Source organism: Trematomus bernacchii, unplaced genomic scaffold (genome assembly GCF_902827165.1).
Source record: "Trematomus bernacchii unplaced genomic scaffold, fTreBer1.1, whole genome shotgun sequence".
NCBI classification, from domain to species: domain Eukaryota; kingdom Metazoa; phylum Chordata; class Actinopteri; order Perciformes; family Nototheniidae; genus Trematomus; species Trematomus bernacchii.
Window position 1 is genome coordinate 1 of NW_022988141.1, and position 14,941 is coordinate 14,941.

Sequence of the window (14,941 nt, forward strand, 5' to 3'; positions counted from 1 at the left end):
TCAATATCACATTCACCTCGAATGGAGAAACAAGTACTTCCAACACTGATCAATCCGCAACAACATTCATTTCCCCCACAAATACAGAGGTTTCCTCAGGTTCACCCTCTACATCCCATCCACAAACTACTCATTTTACACAAACATCTACTGAAGACAAATCTGAAACAACACCAATGGGGACCAGCACCACACAGTTCCTATCGACTAGCCAGGAAACATCTACAACAATGATGTCCTCATCAACAGAGCAACAATCTACACCTGTGACTATGACTGTCCATCCAACAGGAACAATGGAGCCAACAATGTCAATATCAACATTCACCTCGAATGGAGAAACAAGTACTTCCAACACTGATCAATCCGCAACAACATTCATTTCCCCCACAAATACAGAGGTTTCCTCAGGTTCACCCTCTACATCCCATCCACAAACTACTCATTTTACACAAACATCTACTGAAGACAAATCTGAAACAACACCAATGGGGACCAGCACCACACAGTTCCTATCGACTAGCCAGGAAACATCTACAACAATGATGTCCTCATCAACAGAGCAACAATCTACACCTGTGACTATGACTGTCCATCCAACAGGAACAATGGAGCCAACAATGTCAATATCAACATTCACCTCGAATGGAGAAACAAGTACTTCCAACACTGATCAATCCGCAACAACATTCATTTCCCCCACAAATACAGAGGTTTCCTCAGGTTCACCCTCTTCATCCCATCCACAAACTACTCATTTTACACAAACATCTACTGAAGACAAATCTGAAACAACACCAATGGGGACCAGCACCACACAGTTCCTATTGACTAGCCAGGAAACATCTACAACAATGATGTCCTCATCAACAGAGCAACAATCTACACCTGTGACTATGACTGTCCATCCAACAGGCACAATGGAGCCAACAATGTCAATATCAACATTCACCTCGAATGGAGAAACAAGTACTTCCAACACTGATCAATCCGCAACAACATTCATTTCCCCCACAAATACAGAGGTTTCCTCAGGTTCACCCTCTACATCCCATCCACAAACTACTCATTTTACACAAACATCTACTGAAGACAAATCTGAAACAACACCAATGGGGACCAGCACCACACAGTTCCTATCGACTAGCCAGGAAACATCTACAACAATGATGTCCTCATCAACAGAGCAACAATCTACACCTGTGACTATGACTGTCCATCCAACAGGCACAATGGAGCCAACAATGTCAATATCAACATTCACCTCGAATGGAGAAACAAGTACTTCCAACACTGATCAATCCGCAACAACATTCATTTCCCCCACAAATACAGAGGTTTCCTCAGGTTCACCCTCTACATCCCATCCACAAACTACTCATTTTACACAAACATCTACTGAAGACAAATCTGAAACAACACCAATGGGGACCAGCACCACACAGTTCCTATCGACTAGCCAGGAAACATCTACAACAATGATGTCCTCATCAACAGAGCAACAATCTACACCTGTGACTATGACTGTCCATCCAACAGGAACAATGGAGCCAACAATGTCAATATCAACATTCACCTCGAATGGAGAAACAAGTACTTCCAACACTGATCAATCCGCAACAACATTCATTTCCCCCACAAATACAGAGGTTTCCTCAGGTTCACCCTCTACATCCCATCCACAAACTACTCATTTTACACAAACATCTACTGAAGACAAATCTGAAACAACACCAATGGGGACCAGCACCAAACAGTTCCCATCGACTAGCCAGGAAACATCTACAACATTGTTGTCCTCATCAACCGAGCAACGATCTACACCTGTTACTACGCTTGTTACACCAATAGGAACAATTGAGCCAACATTTACATCGAAAGGAGAAACAAGTACTTCCAACAGTGAGCAATCCTCAACAACATTAATTTCCTCCACAAATACAGAGGTTTCATCAAGTTCCAGCTCAACTTCCCCTCCACTAACTGCTCATTTAACACAAACATCTCCTGAACACAAATCTGATACAACACCAATGGGGACCAGCACTACACAGCTCCCAGTTAGTAGCCAGGAAACATCTACAACATTGATGTCCTCATCAACAGGGCAACAATCTACACCCTTCACGGCTGTTACAACAACAGGAAAAATGGAACCAACAATGTCAACTTCAACATTGACATCGATTGGAGAAACAAGTACTTCCAACACTGATCCAGCTGCAACAACTGTAATTTCAACCACAAATACTGTGGTTTCCTCAAGTTCACTCTCAACATCCACAACACTGACCACTCATTTCACACAAACATCTCCTGAACACAAATCCTTAACTACTCCAATGGGTCCCATCCCAACTGCGCTCCCATTGACTAGCCAGGAAACATCTACAACATTGATGTCCTCATCGACAGTGCACCAATCTACACCTGTCCCGAAAGTGACACCAACACTTAATACTCTATCAATACCATCTTCAAAAGCTTTGACGTCAGTTGAAATCATCACCACAAACAAATTTACAAGAAAAACTCATTCAACATCAACCATCATTCCCCTTTCAAATACAACTAAACCTACAACTCCTCAATGTCAGAACTGTCAATGTTTGGGGGGTACCTGTACATTTAATGTCACACTTGGAAGATGTCAATGCTTCTGTCAGGATTTTTTTTTTGGAGAGTCCTGTTCTGTTGGAAAGACTTACACAGCTCCTCATATTGGTGAGGTTTTTCATACCCAAATATTGATTTCCAAAATATGTTCCAACATTTTTGGGGGAAATATATAATATTTTTGCAATGTCAATAAATTGGTCTATTTTTGTTTGCAGACCCTGAGGAAATGCCAACTCGGAAAGCTAATTTTTCTTTAGAAATCCATGTTAATTTTCAACTGGCTTTTAATGATCTTAGCTCACCTCAATCGTTGGCATTCATCAAAACCTTAGAACTACAGGTAGACCATTTTCTTATTTATTTACACAGCAATTGTTGCAATAACTTTAACTTATACACATTTATCTGTAATTAGTTTTTTGCTCTATACTTTTTTTAATGTTAGTGTCCAAACATATATTTATATCATTAATAATAATACATTTTCCCTGTGTTGTAGATTGAAGCTTTATGCAAAGAAGCAGATCCACAAACCTTTAAAAAAGTACAAGTCATCAAGTTATCGTGAGTTTTTATTTAACTTTACTGATAAAATAACTCAAATTACTCTTTAATCCAGAACAGTTTGTTTTCTATTGGTAATATCTATCCTTTCTTTTACTGTAGACCAGGAAGTGTTGTTGCAAAGAGTATGGCAGAGTACATTTATCCAAACAATGAATCTCAAATCCAGTTTGTCAACACTCTGCTTGAAGGGAGGTTGACTAACATCTTGAATGACACAAAAAACCTCATGAACATTTCTAATGCCTTTAATGCAATCGTGCAGTTGAATGAAATCACCTTCCAGCCACCTGAGATAAAAAGTATGTACGGGCAGTAATAAACGTGCATATTTGACTTATTGTCAGTTGTTCTTCCTAGAACATGTCATAATTTTTTGTTTGCTTGTTAATGTTAACTTAATTTACTTTTTTGCAATCAGATATCGCAGATATTAAGCCTTTTGTAAACTGTTCTCAGTTTACTTATTACACTGCTGAGATCGTTAACGGTAAATGGCAGTGTGTAGGATCTTGCAAAACCAACACGGATTACTGTCACCAACATGGAGAGTGTTACAATGACATTAGCAAGGGGCCAATCTGTAGGTAAGCATGAACATCACTTTGTTTCTCACATTTGTCATATTTCTGCATATAATGTCACTTTCATTAAACATTTACTTTGATGGCCTTTTAATCCAGATGCTTTGAGTCTAGCCTTGAGCAGTTTTATGGCCCACATTGTGACGTCTCCCGTTGGGGTCCAGGTTTCTATGGTGCACTGTTTGGATCATTGGCAGTGGTGCTCCTGCTCATAATTATCATCATCATTGCTGTCATCGTCAAAAAGAAACGAATGGTTGTTTGGTGGGTTCCTAGATAACACTATGCAAATGTTCAAAAGAAAATATTTTTGCTGTAATCATATTTTTTTTAAACATTGCTCTATTTTAGGAAAAGGAGCAACTCCTATAACAGAAGACTCTCAGCTTTTGAAGAAGACTTCTTTGACTTCTCTGATACAGGTGTGTTATCAGTAATCCGTTTTTTATTTTTTTTTAAAACAGCTTACAATTTCTCAGAAAGGACACTTACATTTGCTTTTTAAATATTATCCTGTTTCTTTACTCCAGGAAATCACAACTTGGGACTTGCAGGTACTTACCAGAGGAATTTAGGCGACAACTAAAAAGTGATCACAACTGATTACAGGTGTTCTTGTTTACTATTTTGTTTTTACATACATTACAGTACCTATTGAAGAACTGATAAATGTAAGATTGTAGTTTAATTGTTGATATTAATGTCATCATTCGTGTGTCTATCCAGGTCACAACAAAACGTCCTGAGGTTTTTGAACATCAACCCCAGATTATGGCTACAGAACGCAACATTTTGTTTTAATAACAATGGTGTTGTTTTCCATGGTAGTAGTGAGGAACATTAACAATTGTATGAGCTACCAACTTTATATTGCACATAATGTATTTTAATTGTAATTTGTTGTTAACTTTGTTTATAATATTTGTAATTCAATGTAGCCTCTTGTGCCCTATTTTAAAATAAACATGTCAAATCATACATCAGTGAATTCAAATTACACTAACCATTTGTCTTTTTAATGACACCGTTGCTCTGATCTTAAACTCAAGGTAATATACAGCTCTGGAAGAAATAATAATTAAGAGACCACTGCACCATTATCACTTTCTCTGGTTTTACTTTTTACATGTGTTTGAGTAAAATGAACCTTTTTTATATTTTATTATATAAACTACGGACAACATTTCTCTGTTTGGAATTCAACAGACACTGGAATGGCTGCCATACATGTAGAGATTGAGATTTAAGATACATTTTGAGTGGTCTCTTAATTTTTTCCAAAGCTGTATGTAACATGTGAAAATATTAAATTCTGTCCCTTCTTGAACTCTTGTCCAGAGGTAATGTTGGCTTCAGCTTAGAAGTCAGTGTCTAGGGTTTCTGAATGTGTATTAAATCATCTAAGAAAGTACATTTTATTGATGACGTTCCCTAAATTCAGTACAATGTCCTGTCACTAGATGGCATACACACACACATTGTAATGGTGTGCCTTTTCAATATGGGAATAATTAAGCACAGAGAGAAAGCGAGTTTTAAACAAATATTATTGTTCCTGTTTATCTTAATCGTTTGTGGCATTTTTATTTTATTTGCCACTACCTCAAAATACTAGTGCAAATCCCTGCTGGTCCTCAACAGCACTACATTTCACTGACTGTTTTTCTATCCGACCACATTGTTGGCTATTTGAGTCCACCTAGTGGTAGACTCACCTGATCATTACTTTATCTTCGCTTGATGTACCATTCTTTACAAGAACTCTTACCTAAGTAACATTTGACCAGCAGCACTTAATTCTAAGTTAAATATTTACAACTCTGTCCTCTTTACTAACCAAGACCAGTTACAATGAGAGAGGATGTCAGTTGCGCACAACTACATCTTGAAATTGACCATATTCATTTGGTCTCTTATGACAGATTGCAGATATACATTTTCTTGCTATATATATATATATATATATATATAAGACAAGCAAGCATACCAAGCAATCATTCTCCACATTTTGTCTATAAATCTTATTATTCACAATGTCATTTTTCCCACTTTCTTTGAGAAGTTATTTTGATTATACATTTTGAGGTGTATCTTTACAATGTCGAACTCTGCAACCATGTTAAGATCCAGTCACAGAAACCAGAAATCGCTCTATTGCTTTTAGACAACTGCAGACTAACCAGCAGAGGCTGTATAGCAATTATTGCAGCAGTCATCATAATTGCTGTAATAATTATTATCATTAAAACATATCAAACTGCTATCTTCTTTACTTAGTCCAAAGATATGTTTGATGTCATTGAGCTGCTTCAACTTGAACTTAAGTCTGACATACTCAATTTAAGAATTATACCCAAGAGGTCAAACTCTAATTGCATGAGTAGGAATGTAGTAGCGTTGCCAAAATAAAGCTCCGTCAGAAAACAATAATGTTTAGTAAGATGGTGTCAGCTTAAGAAACTATTTTGGCTAAATAGGATTACAAATAATGTATAAGAAAGTGTCATGTCTGAGTTTGGGCATAGAGCACATCCAAAGTGCCACAGCAGTGCAATGTGCTTAACTCATAAAGTGATCACAAACCATCTTTGATTAAAATGAGCAGCCTGTTTTCAGTTGCCATAGTCAACAACCATGCTGTCGCCTAGCAGCTCACATGCTCCATTAAAACAATAATGCTAAATCGATTGCAATTTAACAACAAAAACGTAAAGCTACAGAAATGTTCAGTTGAGGTGTTTAATGTAAATGCAGCTTAATTGAAGATAGTTTGTTAATTATTTAACCAGTTATACACCGTGTGGCTTATTGCGGTTGCGACTTCATGCTTAACCACATGGACTCAAGTCAAGAGTACAACACTTGCAACATTGTTAAGCACTTGAAACAAACAAAAAACGTGTGGGCGCAGAGCTGGCTGCCACAGAGCATCTAAGCTGTCATGCAGGAGGAGACCGTGCTCTAACCAGGAAGAGGAAGGCAGTGCACTGTACACCTGTCAGTCGACCATTGTAAGTCACTCTTCTTTCTCTGGAAAGAGGCCAGTCACAACAAGGCACAGCATGAGGGTGTGTGGGTGATAAAACAGGCCAAACAGCTGAGTTGAGAGTTCAGGCTTGACAGATTGAAGAGAAAAAAAATGAAGCAGTTTCATAAATAAGTCATTTTATTTAGCTTTCTTTTCAAAAACTATATGCTTTTCAACTATTCATAAAAACAAATGGAATTGTTCAATACTGTACACAGTATACTGTACTCTCCCAGTGCATGTCTTCACCACAGCAGAGAAGGTATGTCTTAATAAACTAGTCTTCATTCAGTTTTATTATTTCTAATAAGACATATGAATACCTTAAGATTAAATAGTATCAGTGTATGTAAACATTTTTTTCAGAAATTTAAGTCAAATGCAACATTGTGTTGGCAAGGTTTTGTGAGCAGGAGGGAGAAAAAAAAAGTATATTTTAATGACCGTTTGACCTTAGCAGTTATCCGTTTCCCAAACTGACCACCATGTTCGATACCAAGGGTTACTTCAATACATTTTGCTACATTTATTATATCATCCGGATGCTTCTTGAGCAATCTACAACAATACAATTCATATATTTTCTAGGCTGCCAGCAGCCAAGGTCTCTCAGACCACACCCACTGCAATCATGTAAGGCAGGAATGCATGAGCAGAACAGGAAAGTCTGTGTCAGGTAGGTAAACCCTGCACTGTCTTTGTGATGTGTCTGTATTAACAAGTTAGCCAAACATCTGTGATCTAAGCTCTGCGTGATCTAAAATCTATTTTTAAGGATATCCGATTAGAATTGACTTTATGTTACTCTTAACTGAAGTGTAACTGAATTAAAACGGTGTCAGGTCCAACAATGAGTTGGTTACCTCATCTATATAAATTATAATTTCTGATTTTATCTTTGTAGAAATGGAGATTATGTGAAATATAGAATTAATATTAAAATGGAGGTAGTATATGAGGCAAATTAGTTCCAAGCAATGACTCACAGCGTGACCAACAATAAGCTCCTCCAAGTGTTTGGTGGAATTTCAGTAAGTATAGCATACATTCACTTAATGTTCAACAGGCCCATTTCTGTGCAACAAAACAGACCTGGACACTGAAAGCAAGCAATCACTTTTAGAGCGCTGCAAAAAAGCAGAGCACTGTAACAAGTATGGTTGATAGTTTTCTACCAAAATTCTCGCCAGAACACTTTTTCAACTGCTGTTCGCATGCACAAACACATACAAGCACTAACAGACACATTCATCAACCGACAACTACACCATATAAGCTGCACTAGACATTCCAATGGAAACATGCGTAGCTACCAGTAATGTACCCACCTCTTAGTACAAAATGTACCATGTGGAAAACATCAATTTACACAGATATAGAGGCCTGATTAAGACTGCAACTTCATCAAGGCAGGGAAATCATATCAGTGTTGATATATAATAGCAAACAAAAAAGAGATTTGTGTGCTAGCATCCTTCATTTTGTTAAAAAAAAAAAAAATTAATTGGCCTTGTATTTCGACTTCATATATTGATCATACACGTTTACATTACTGACCTTTTGTCCCTTGTAAGATTCAAAAGCAGTGTCAATGCACCTCACAAAACATCCTCAACCTTCCAGACACTGAAAATACTGAACACACGAGGTTCAAGGCCCGCTTGTACCTTCCGGCTGTACCACATCATGAAATTTAAAAAAAAAAATCATATAAAAAAATAAGCTCTACATTGTTGAATTTTGCCCACAATCTATAGTCAGAGATACAGTTCGTACATAAAGTATCTCAGTTGTGATAGCGATTTCAACAGTACCAGTAACTGAATACAGTGCACACATACCCTGTGTGTTGAGAATACATAGGGGTAAACAAATATATAAAATAAGTAAAAGCAGCAGTTTGAGGGTTGTTAGCGTCCAGTTTCACAATTTTTTCAAGTGGTTTTTGCTCATGTACAGTAGAGTCCTCTGCTACTTCCACTAAAACTTTTCAAACTAAATCCACCTGTGCTTTCCTTCTGGTGTGACAGTCCCAGTTTGAATCTGATACATCTGTATTGCGAGCTGCAGGGCTATCCTTGACCCGGATAAATCTATCTACACAAGGAGAGTCCACCAAAGCAGTCCGCTGAGGCATGAGATAGTAATGTGTGGTGCTGGCCTTCTTGCCGTTCTCCATAACAGGGAAGATGCAGGGGGAGCCTTCACTGTTCTGTCTCTGTAAACCCCGATAGCTCACGTAACGAGGGTTGGGTGCAAAGCTTTGGGTTGGGGGCATCACCCCATTAAAGTATGTTGGGAGGCTCTTGGGGCTGGGTGTGCGGGAGCTGCTTCTGGACAAAGGTTCCCTTGGAGGCACCTTTGGTGGTTTGTCCTCATCGCTATAAGCCCCAGACGAGACATCTGCTGACCAGCGGCGGTTGTCTCCTGTCTTGATTGTTCGTGGAGGGATAGGAGGTGGCACCCCGGGCTTATCCATACTTTGAGTTTGGCGCTTGTGGCACGTGAGGCGCAGCGAAGGCTTGTTGAAGGATCCAGCTGGGCCAGAGTGCGAGCGTCGGAGCCTCCTCTGAGCCTTGTCCTGCTGTCTCTGACAGACCACAGGCTCAGGTGGTTCCTGAGGTCGCTGCTGCTCAAACTGTTCTCGCACTTCCTGAGGAGGATATGCCTGATGCTGCTGTGGGGGTTGCCTCGGGCTTTGCGGCCCTAATGGACCATCGTAGTAAGCGTAGTTAATCTGGCCACAGCTCCTTCGACTGGGGACTCCATAACGAAAAGGAGACGATTTGGAACACTGATCAGATACCAGGCAGCGGCTTTCGTCTGGGCTAGTGAAAAACTCTACTTCATTGTCCATCGCCTGCTCCTGGGAGATGTCCGTGTGCGGGGGGATGGGGGGCAGAGGTTTGGAGCATCTGCCTGGCGTCTGAGGAGGACTGCTGCACACCGAGAGCCTCTGGAACGAGGGGACCACCTGGTCTTCGTCATCTGCAGGACTTGGGGTGGAGGGTTCAATGCTGCAAGACAGGGAGAGATGGGAGGGCCGGGACTGTTTTGGAGGTAATCTCTGTGAGCTTGGACTGTGTTTATGTCCTGTCAGAGCAGAAAAATGGAGGGGAAAAAAATGACGTCAATTTTATGGCACAGTATTAATTTATTTGAATGACAATCATCATTTCCTTCTACAACTTTAGTAAAAGCTATAAAAACTATGGACTACTAGCTTTCTCTGTAATTCTGGAAAACCACTTACTACTTGCCGTATGGGGCAGATGATTTTTACAAACAATTATGTATTTCAGAAGAGCTGCACTATGCAGATGAGAGATCATGCACTTACGTTCATAACTTAAAGACGGTGGAGGTGGCACTTTATGCTGGGTGCGATAGCTGTGATCTGAGTGTGCAGTGTCCATACTGAAGTAGAAGCTGTTAAAAAAAAGAAAATGAATAGATTAGTACTGGTTTAGATTAATCATATACCATTCCATCATAACTAATAAGACTGACCTGAATAATAAAAGTGCGGCATGTCATGCAGATTTTAAAAAACTTCCCCTAATAAACTCCTAGTCGTGGCATTTGAACACTTACTTGTCCAGCTCATTGGGATGGGTCCAGGAGGGTTGGGATCCAGCCATGCTGTGACAGTAGCTGCCCCTCAGGAAGGGGTTTTCTATGGGAAAAGAGATCTCCTGGGCAGTCAGGCCCACTGTGGACATGCTCCAGGCACACTTGGGTCGCATCAAAGTCAGGAAACACTCAGATCACCCGGCTCACTACCCCTGCTTCTGGTGCACCTGTAACACAGCCAAGACAAAAGCCGTGAATGACGGTGAAAGGAGGCTGACGGCAAACGCAGATGAGATGAAACAGAACATGTGGTAGCATATTGAAAAATACTCTCTAAACACAAGGCACACATACTCCATGGGAAGAAAGTAAGTAAAGTAAAGCAAGTCCAGATATTATAATCAGTCTTGTGCTTGCGACTCCTTTTCTGTTAAGTACTAGACAGACAAGAAAACAATCTCCTATGACAGAGGAATGACAAGTAGTATATGTCCTCATGAGGACAGAGCGCTCTGTCAGTCAGAACGTTCTTGTCAGAGTATTTGAATATAAAGAAAGCAGAAAAGCAGTGTTTATGAGAAAATGTAGCCATAATGAACAGATTATTTTGTGCCCGTTTTTGTAGTCTACTTTATTCAACAGTTGGCCTTAAAGGTGGGGTAGGTAATTTTGGAGAAACCAGCTCGAGTGCGTAGAATTTGAAAATACACAACCGGAGAAAATCTGCCACTTCCTTACAGAGCCCCTCCTCCAACACACACGAACACGCACATGACCAATGAGGGCACGAGATAAGTTTGTGCACAGATGGAAGGCTGACGGGCAGGTAGGCCATCCAGTTATTTTAGCCGGGCCGGCTAAAATGATTGGTCGTGCTTTTTACAGTACTACGGCTTCCACAGATGACATTTTTTAATGGATTTTTTGTCAAAGCAGTTAAGATATTTATTGCTATCGGGATGTTAAGAGCATTCCATGGAATATAACAAAAAGTGTATCTCGAGCCGGTTTCTCAAACTTACCTACCCCACCTTTAAGTAGATACAAGTTATGTAAAGTTGAAACAGCAATAGCAAGTTGTGCTTCAGTTGATTTATTTGACAGTACATCTAAAACAATACAGTTGTGAATTTTACCAGCTCGATTTCTAAAATTGTCTTTACATTTCAACTATAGCAAGAGTTTTAATAAGCCTAAATTCAACATAGCAAACTTAGGTGTGAAATCATTAACAATCGGTCTGGTCTCATTCCAACGGACTGTACCTCAACTCTTTATATGTTTACAGTTTATTTTAAACTTGACTGTGCTGTGCTTCAGTGCTGCAATCTTGCTTGTCCTGAACAGCAGAGGAAGGGGCTCCTCCAGTTACGACAGATATACCTGATGTTGCAAGAACTCCTCCAGTCAAATGACCTGAATGTCCATGTCATGTCAAGTATGTGTCAGGGCTGAGTAAACAATGTGTACACTATTCAGAGGGGGGGACAAAATCCAGCAGCAAGTTTATATTTATGTGGTCAGAAGAAGACCAGAAGCAAAATCTGATCAGATGTTTAGGCCCCACACTGGATTAACCTGTTCGATATGTCAGATCTCTTGAGATTTAAAAAGTGTTAAATTAAAATATGCAAAGCCTTTATGTTTTAAAGCACAGTGTATCATATTTGTGTATTTGTTCTACGCCATGTCTGAGGTCACTCACATCAGCTTTGCATTGTTGCAGAAAATCTTCTAATGACTTCCGTGCCCCTATCAGAAGTCCTATTATTCAGAATGCAGCATAACAGGTGCATCCATCAGCCTGGTGGTCATCTCTTCTGCAGACCACATATGAGACATGCTGTCCTTCTTATAATGTTGGAGTGATGACTGAGAGGAACACGGCCCCCTCGTTCCTGCTCTCCTATGAGCCATATTTATGTGCTGCCCTGACAGCTGGTGAGAAACAAAGCTCTAAAACAACAGGAAGCTTGTGGCATCAGCATGAGCCAAACTGCCCAACAAGGCATGCACCCCCCTTGCCCAGGGCCGTCGATTCGGTTCGGCGGGGATGGGACGCAACATGATCCTCGATAATGAACCCCGGGGGCTTGTGCTTCCTCTTGCAACAGGTGCAAAGACAGTTCATCCTGGCAGTTAACCATAGGAGCATTTACAGGCAACAGGATTAAACAAATGATGTGTAGTCATGCAGAGTATTAACCCTCTTAATGGGGAATTCGAGTCACTTAATTCAGATAATTTGGTCAAAGAATGCGAGTCTTTATAAGGTCAAGTCTGGCCATTCTGTCCATACAATAGGCTCTACGTGAGTGAGGGCCCATGTATGCCGGGAAGGAGGAGGTCTGATGGGGTTAGCAGTGATGTAAAAACATCAGCAGATAGCTTGCCTTTGATTTCAGCATTGTAATAGTCACACACAGACCTTGAAAGAAGGAGTTCACACCCCGCTCATGACACCCCTGCAGCGGTTTCCGAGCAACCATACTCGCTCTACCTGTGCGGCAAGCAAACAGCGCGCACACCCCCTCACTTTACCGGATTGAGATAATAATGGTTAAAAGCCCTAGCAGGCAGGTGACTCACGCCACAACACACAAGTCAGCTATCTGGCAAGGACAGCTAGTGATGATACAGAATGGATTATTTCCTTTTAGCTTAAACGGAAATGACACGCATAGATAATTGTCGACTAATTAAATAAATGATGACATACAAATAAAACAAGGTTATAGATTTGCAATCTGCCAAAAGTTTAGAAAGAGATCAAACATTTTATATTTACCATGACAAAAAGACGTGTCGTTTTAGTAAAGGTTTACACATGTGTTCCCATTTTCTAGTTTACTTTAAAGAGAACTTTTCAAATCTTCGTAATGTCAGCGAAAAGACAGGGTACTCCTCTGAATGCCTTCAAGAATAACACACAAAAAAACATAGAAATATTCGCAATAGAGAAGCTGAAGTTGCACATCAATCAGTAGTGTCTGTCGTGCTGGCACCAACATACAAAACAATGGACACGATATGGGCTTGAACAGCAATCCCTTTCTGAACTCACCTAAATAACTTCACAGATCTCCTCTGTTGACTCCCTCCTATAGATTCCTCTTTGGTGAATTATAGCTCCTCGTTTTCTTTGGTTTGATTTGAGTCTTTAGTGTTCTGATTGCATCAGAGACAAGACGCCAGCGAATTGGCTGCGCTCCGGTTAAACTGTGACACTTTTTAAGATAAGTCTAGTATTGTACTGAGCTGTTTTATAAGCTTCCACCACACGAGAGACGCACTGGCTCCGCCTTGCACACTTGCCCTTAAAGGCGCAGTCTCCTTTTGCACCATGTCTCTGTGCACTATACGTGCAGCAGGACCATGGATGTACTATAGAGCAGGACATGCTGAGTGAGTGCATTAGGGATTGCAGAATCACCCTTGAACATATACACGGGGCTGATTTAAACGTTAAATTAACTTGATGTGATCAAAGTCTGCTGTTAAACTTAGAGGAAGGAGCAGGTGTAGACATAAGGATACAGTCAGCTGATAAACTGTGTTCCTGTAGGATACAGTAAACACCTGAACACATGCAGCTGCTCTGTTATCAAAATACAGCTAAATGGGGATTGGTAGATGCAGTGAGGTGATGTTTATTCATAATTGTATTATTATTTGCAGCAGTAAAGTTATTCTGATAAGGTGAAAAGTCCTCCTGTGAGTTTTGCCTTTAAACAGTTTCCGTCACATATCATGTACCTCTTCTGTGTTGTTTCATAAACAGCATGCATTCAAGCTGTAGTCAAAAGTAAATTGCACAGATCGGCAGGACGTCAGAGGCAGTAATGGGGATGGCTCCAGGGCAGATAACAAAGACAACAGCTAAAGAAACACAGCCAGAAACACTCTTATCTGCACAGCTGCTAGCTGAAAGCAGCCCAGATTGTTTCACTGCTTGCTAATCAGATCACCCTCTGCATTTTCTTTTAGCTGGACCTGTTCTGTGTTGACCTGAGATATTTTTCACTAAAACACAGAGCAACATGGATGATACAAATATTTTTCTTTGTTTAAGTTTAGGTTAAAATGCTATTCTTAACATCATCTATTTCCAGTAACTAAGCCTACTTAGATCGTAAGTGGTGTTGTATTACATACTAATACTGTATTAGTATGTCACCTTACCTAACTGGGCTATACAAACCCAACACTGACATGCACACTGACCAAACACAGTGATACAATGGCTACAAACAACTCGTGTGTTGAATCAATAGTGGCATAAAGCTGAGGTGTGTGCGGGAGAGCGAGAAAGAGAGAACAGAGTGTTCTTGTGTCTATGTTCGTAAATCCTTTACAGCTTGTGCACGGGGGCCCCCCCAAACCCAACAGGCTTATCATTACATATTTGGTCACTACATGGAAAAGCTATTGCTAATCCCCTTTATAATTTCAGGCACATTTTTGGGATTCCCTGGGCCAGTTGTGACCAGCAGAGGAAAGGGGCTTACTTGGTGTGATTTACAATGTATGTATGTGAATGAAATGAGCGTCAGAGTTTGGCGCTCAAAAGTGA

General features: G+C 40.2%; 2 protein-coding genes across 2 annotated transcripts; one reads left to right on the forward strand and one right to left on the reverse strand.

Annotated features, from left to right (window-relative positions):
• Window positions 1-2,597: 2,597 nt before the first annotated feature.
• On the forward strand, window positions 2,598-4,390 carry LOC117475814 (mucin-3B-like; the record flags this gene model as incomplete). Its single annotated transcript, XM_034122163.1, has 8 exons — window positions 2,598-2,724; window positions 2,835-2,959; window positions 3,119-3,183; window positions 3,286-3,485; window positions 3,605-3,770; window positions 3,867-4,031; window positions 4,119-4,189; window positions 4,298-4,390. Coding segments are annotated over 8 exons (975 nt in total), but the record flags the coding sequence as incomplete, so codon positions are not given.
• A 2,525-nt stretch (window positions 4,391-6,915) lies between these two features.
• errfi1a (ERBB receptor feedback inhibitor 1a) lies at window positions 6,916-13,595 on the reverse strand. The gene is made up of 4 exons (XM_034122162.1): window positions 13,433-13,595; window positions 10,390-10,595; window positions 10,136-10,224; window positions 6,916-9,888 (listed from the first exon to the last, which is right to left on the reverse strand). The coding sequence occupies exons 2-4, from the start codon at window positions 10,539-10,541 to the stop codon at window positions 8,786-8,788; spliced, it is 1,344 nt and encodes a 447-aa protein (XP_033978053.1). The 5' UTR covers window positions 10,542-10,595; window positions 13,433-13,595; the 3' UTR covers window positions 6,916-8,785.
• Window positions 13,596-14,941: the final 1,346 nt, after the last annotated feature.

What these genes read in the sequence shown, in the direction of transcription:
- errfi1a (XM_034122162.1), bottom strand. Translation starts at nt 10,541, where the DNA reads ATGCGACCCAAGTGTGCCTGGAGCATGTCCACAGTGGGCCTGACTGCC. An exon ending in CATCCCAATGAGCTGGACAA is followed by an intron (nt 10,225 to 10,389) that starts GTAAGTGTTCAA and finishes TTTTTTTAACAG; the next exon opens with CTTCTACTTCAGTATGGACA. An exon ending in ACCGTCTTTAAGTTATGAAC is followed by an intron (nt 9,889 to 10,135) that starts GTAAGTGCATGA and finishes CTGCTCTGACAG; the next exon opens with GACATAAACACAGTCCAAGC.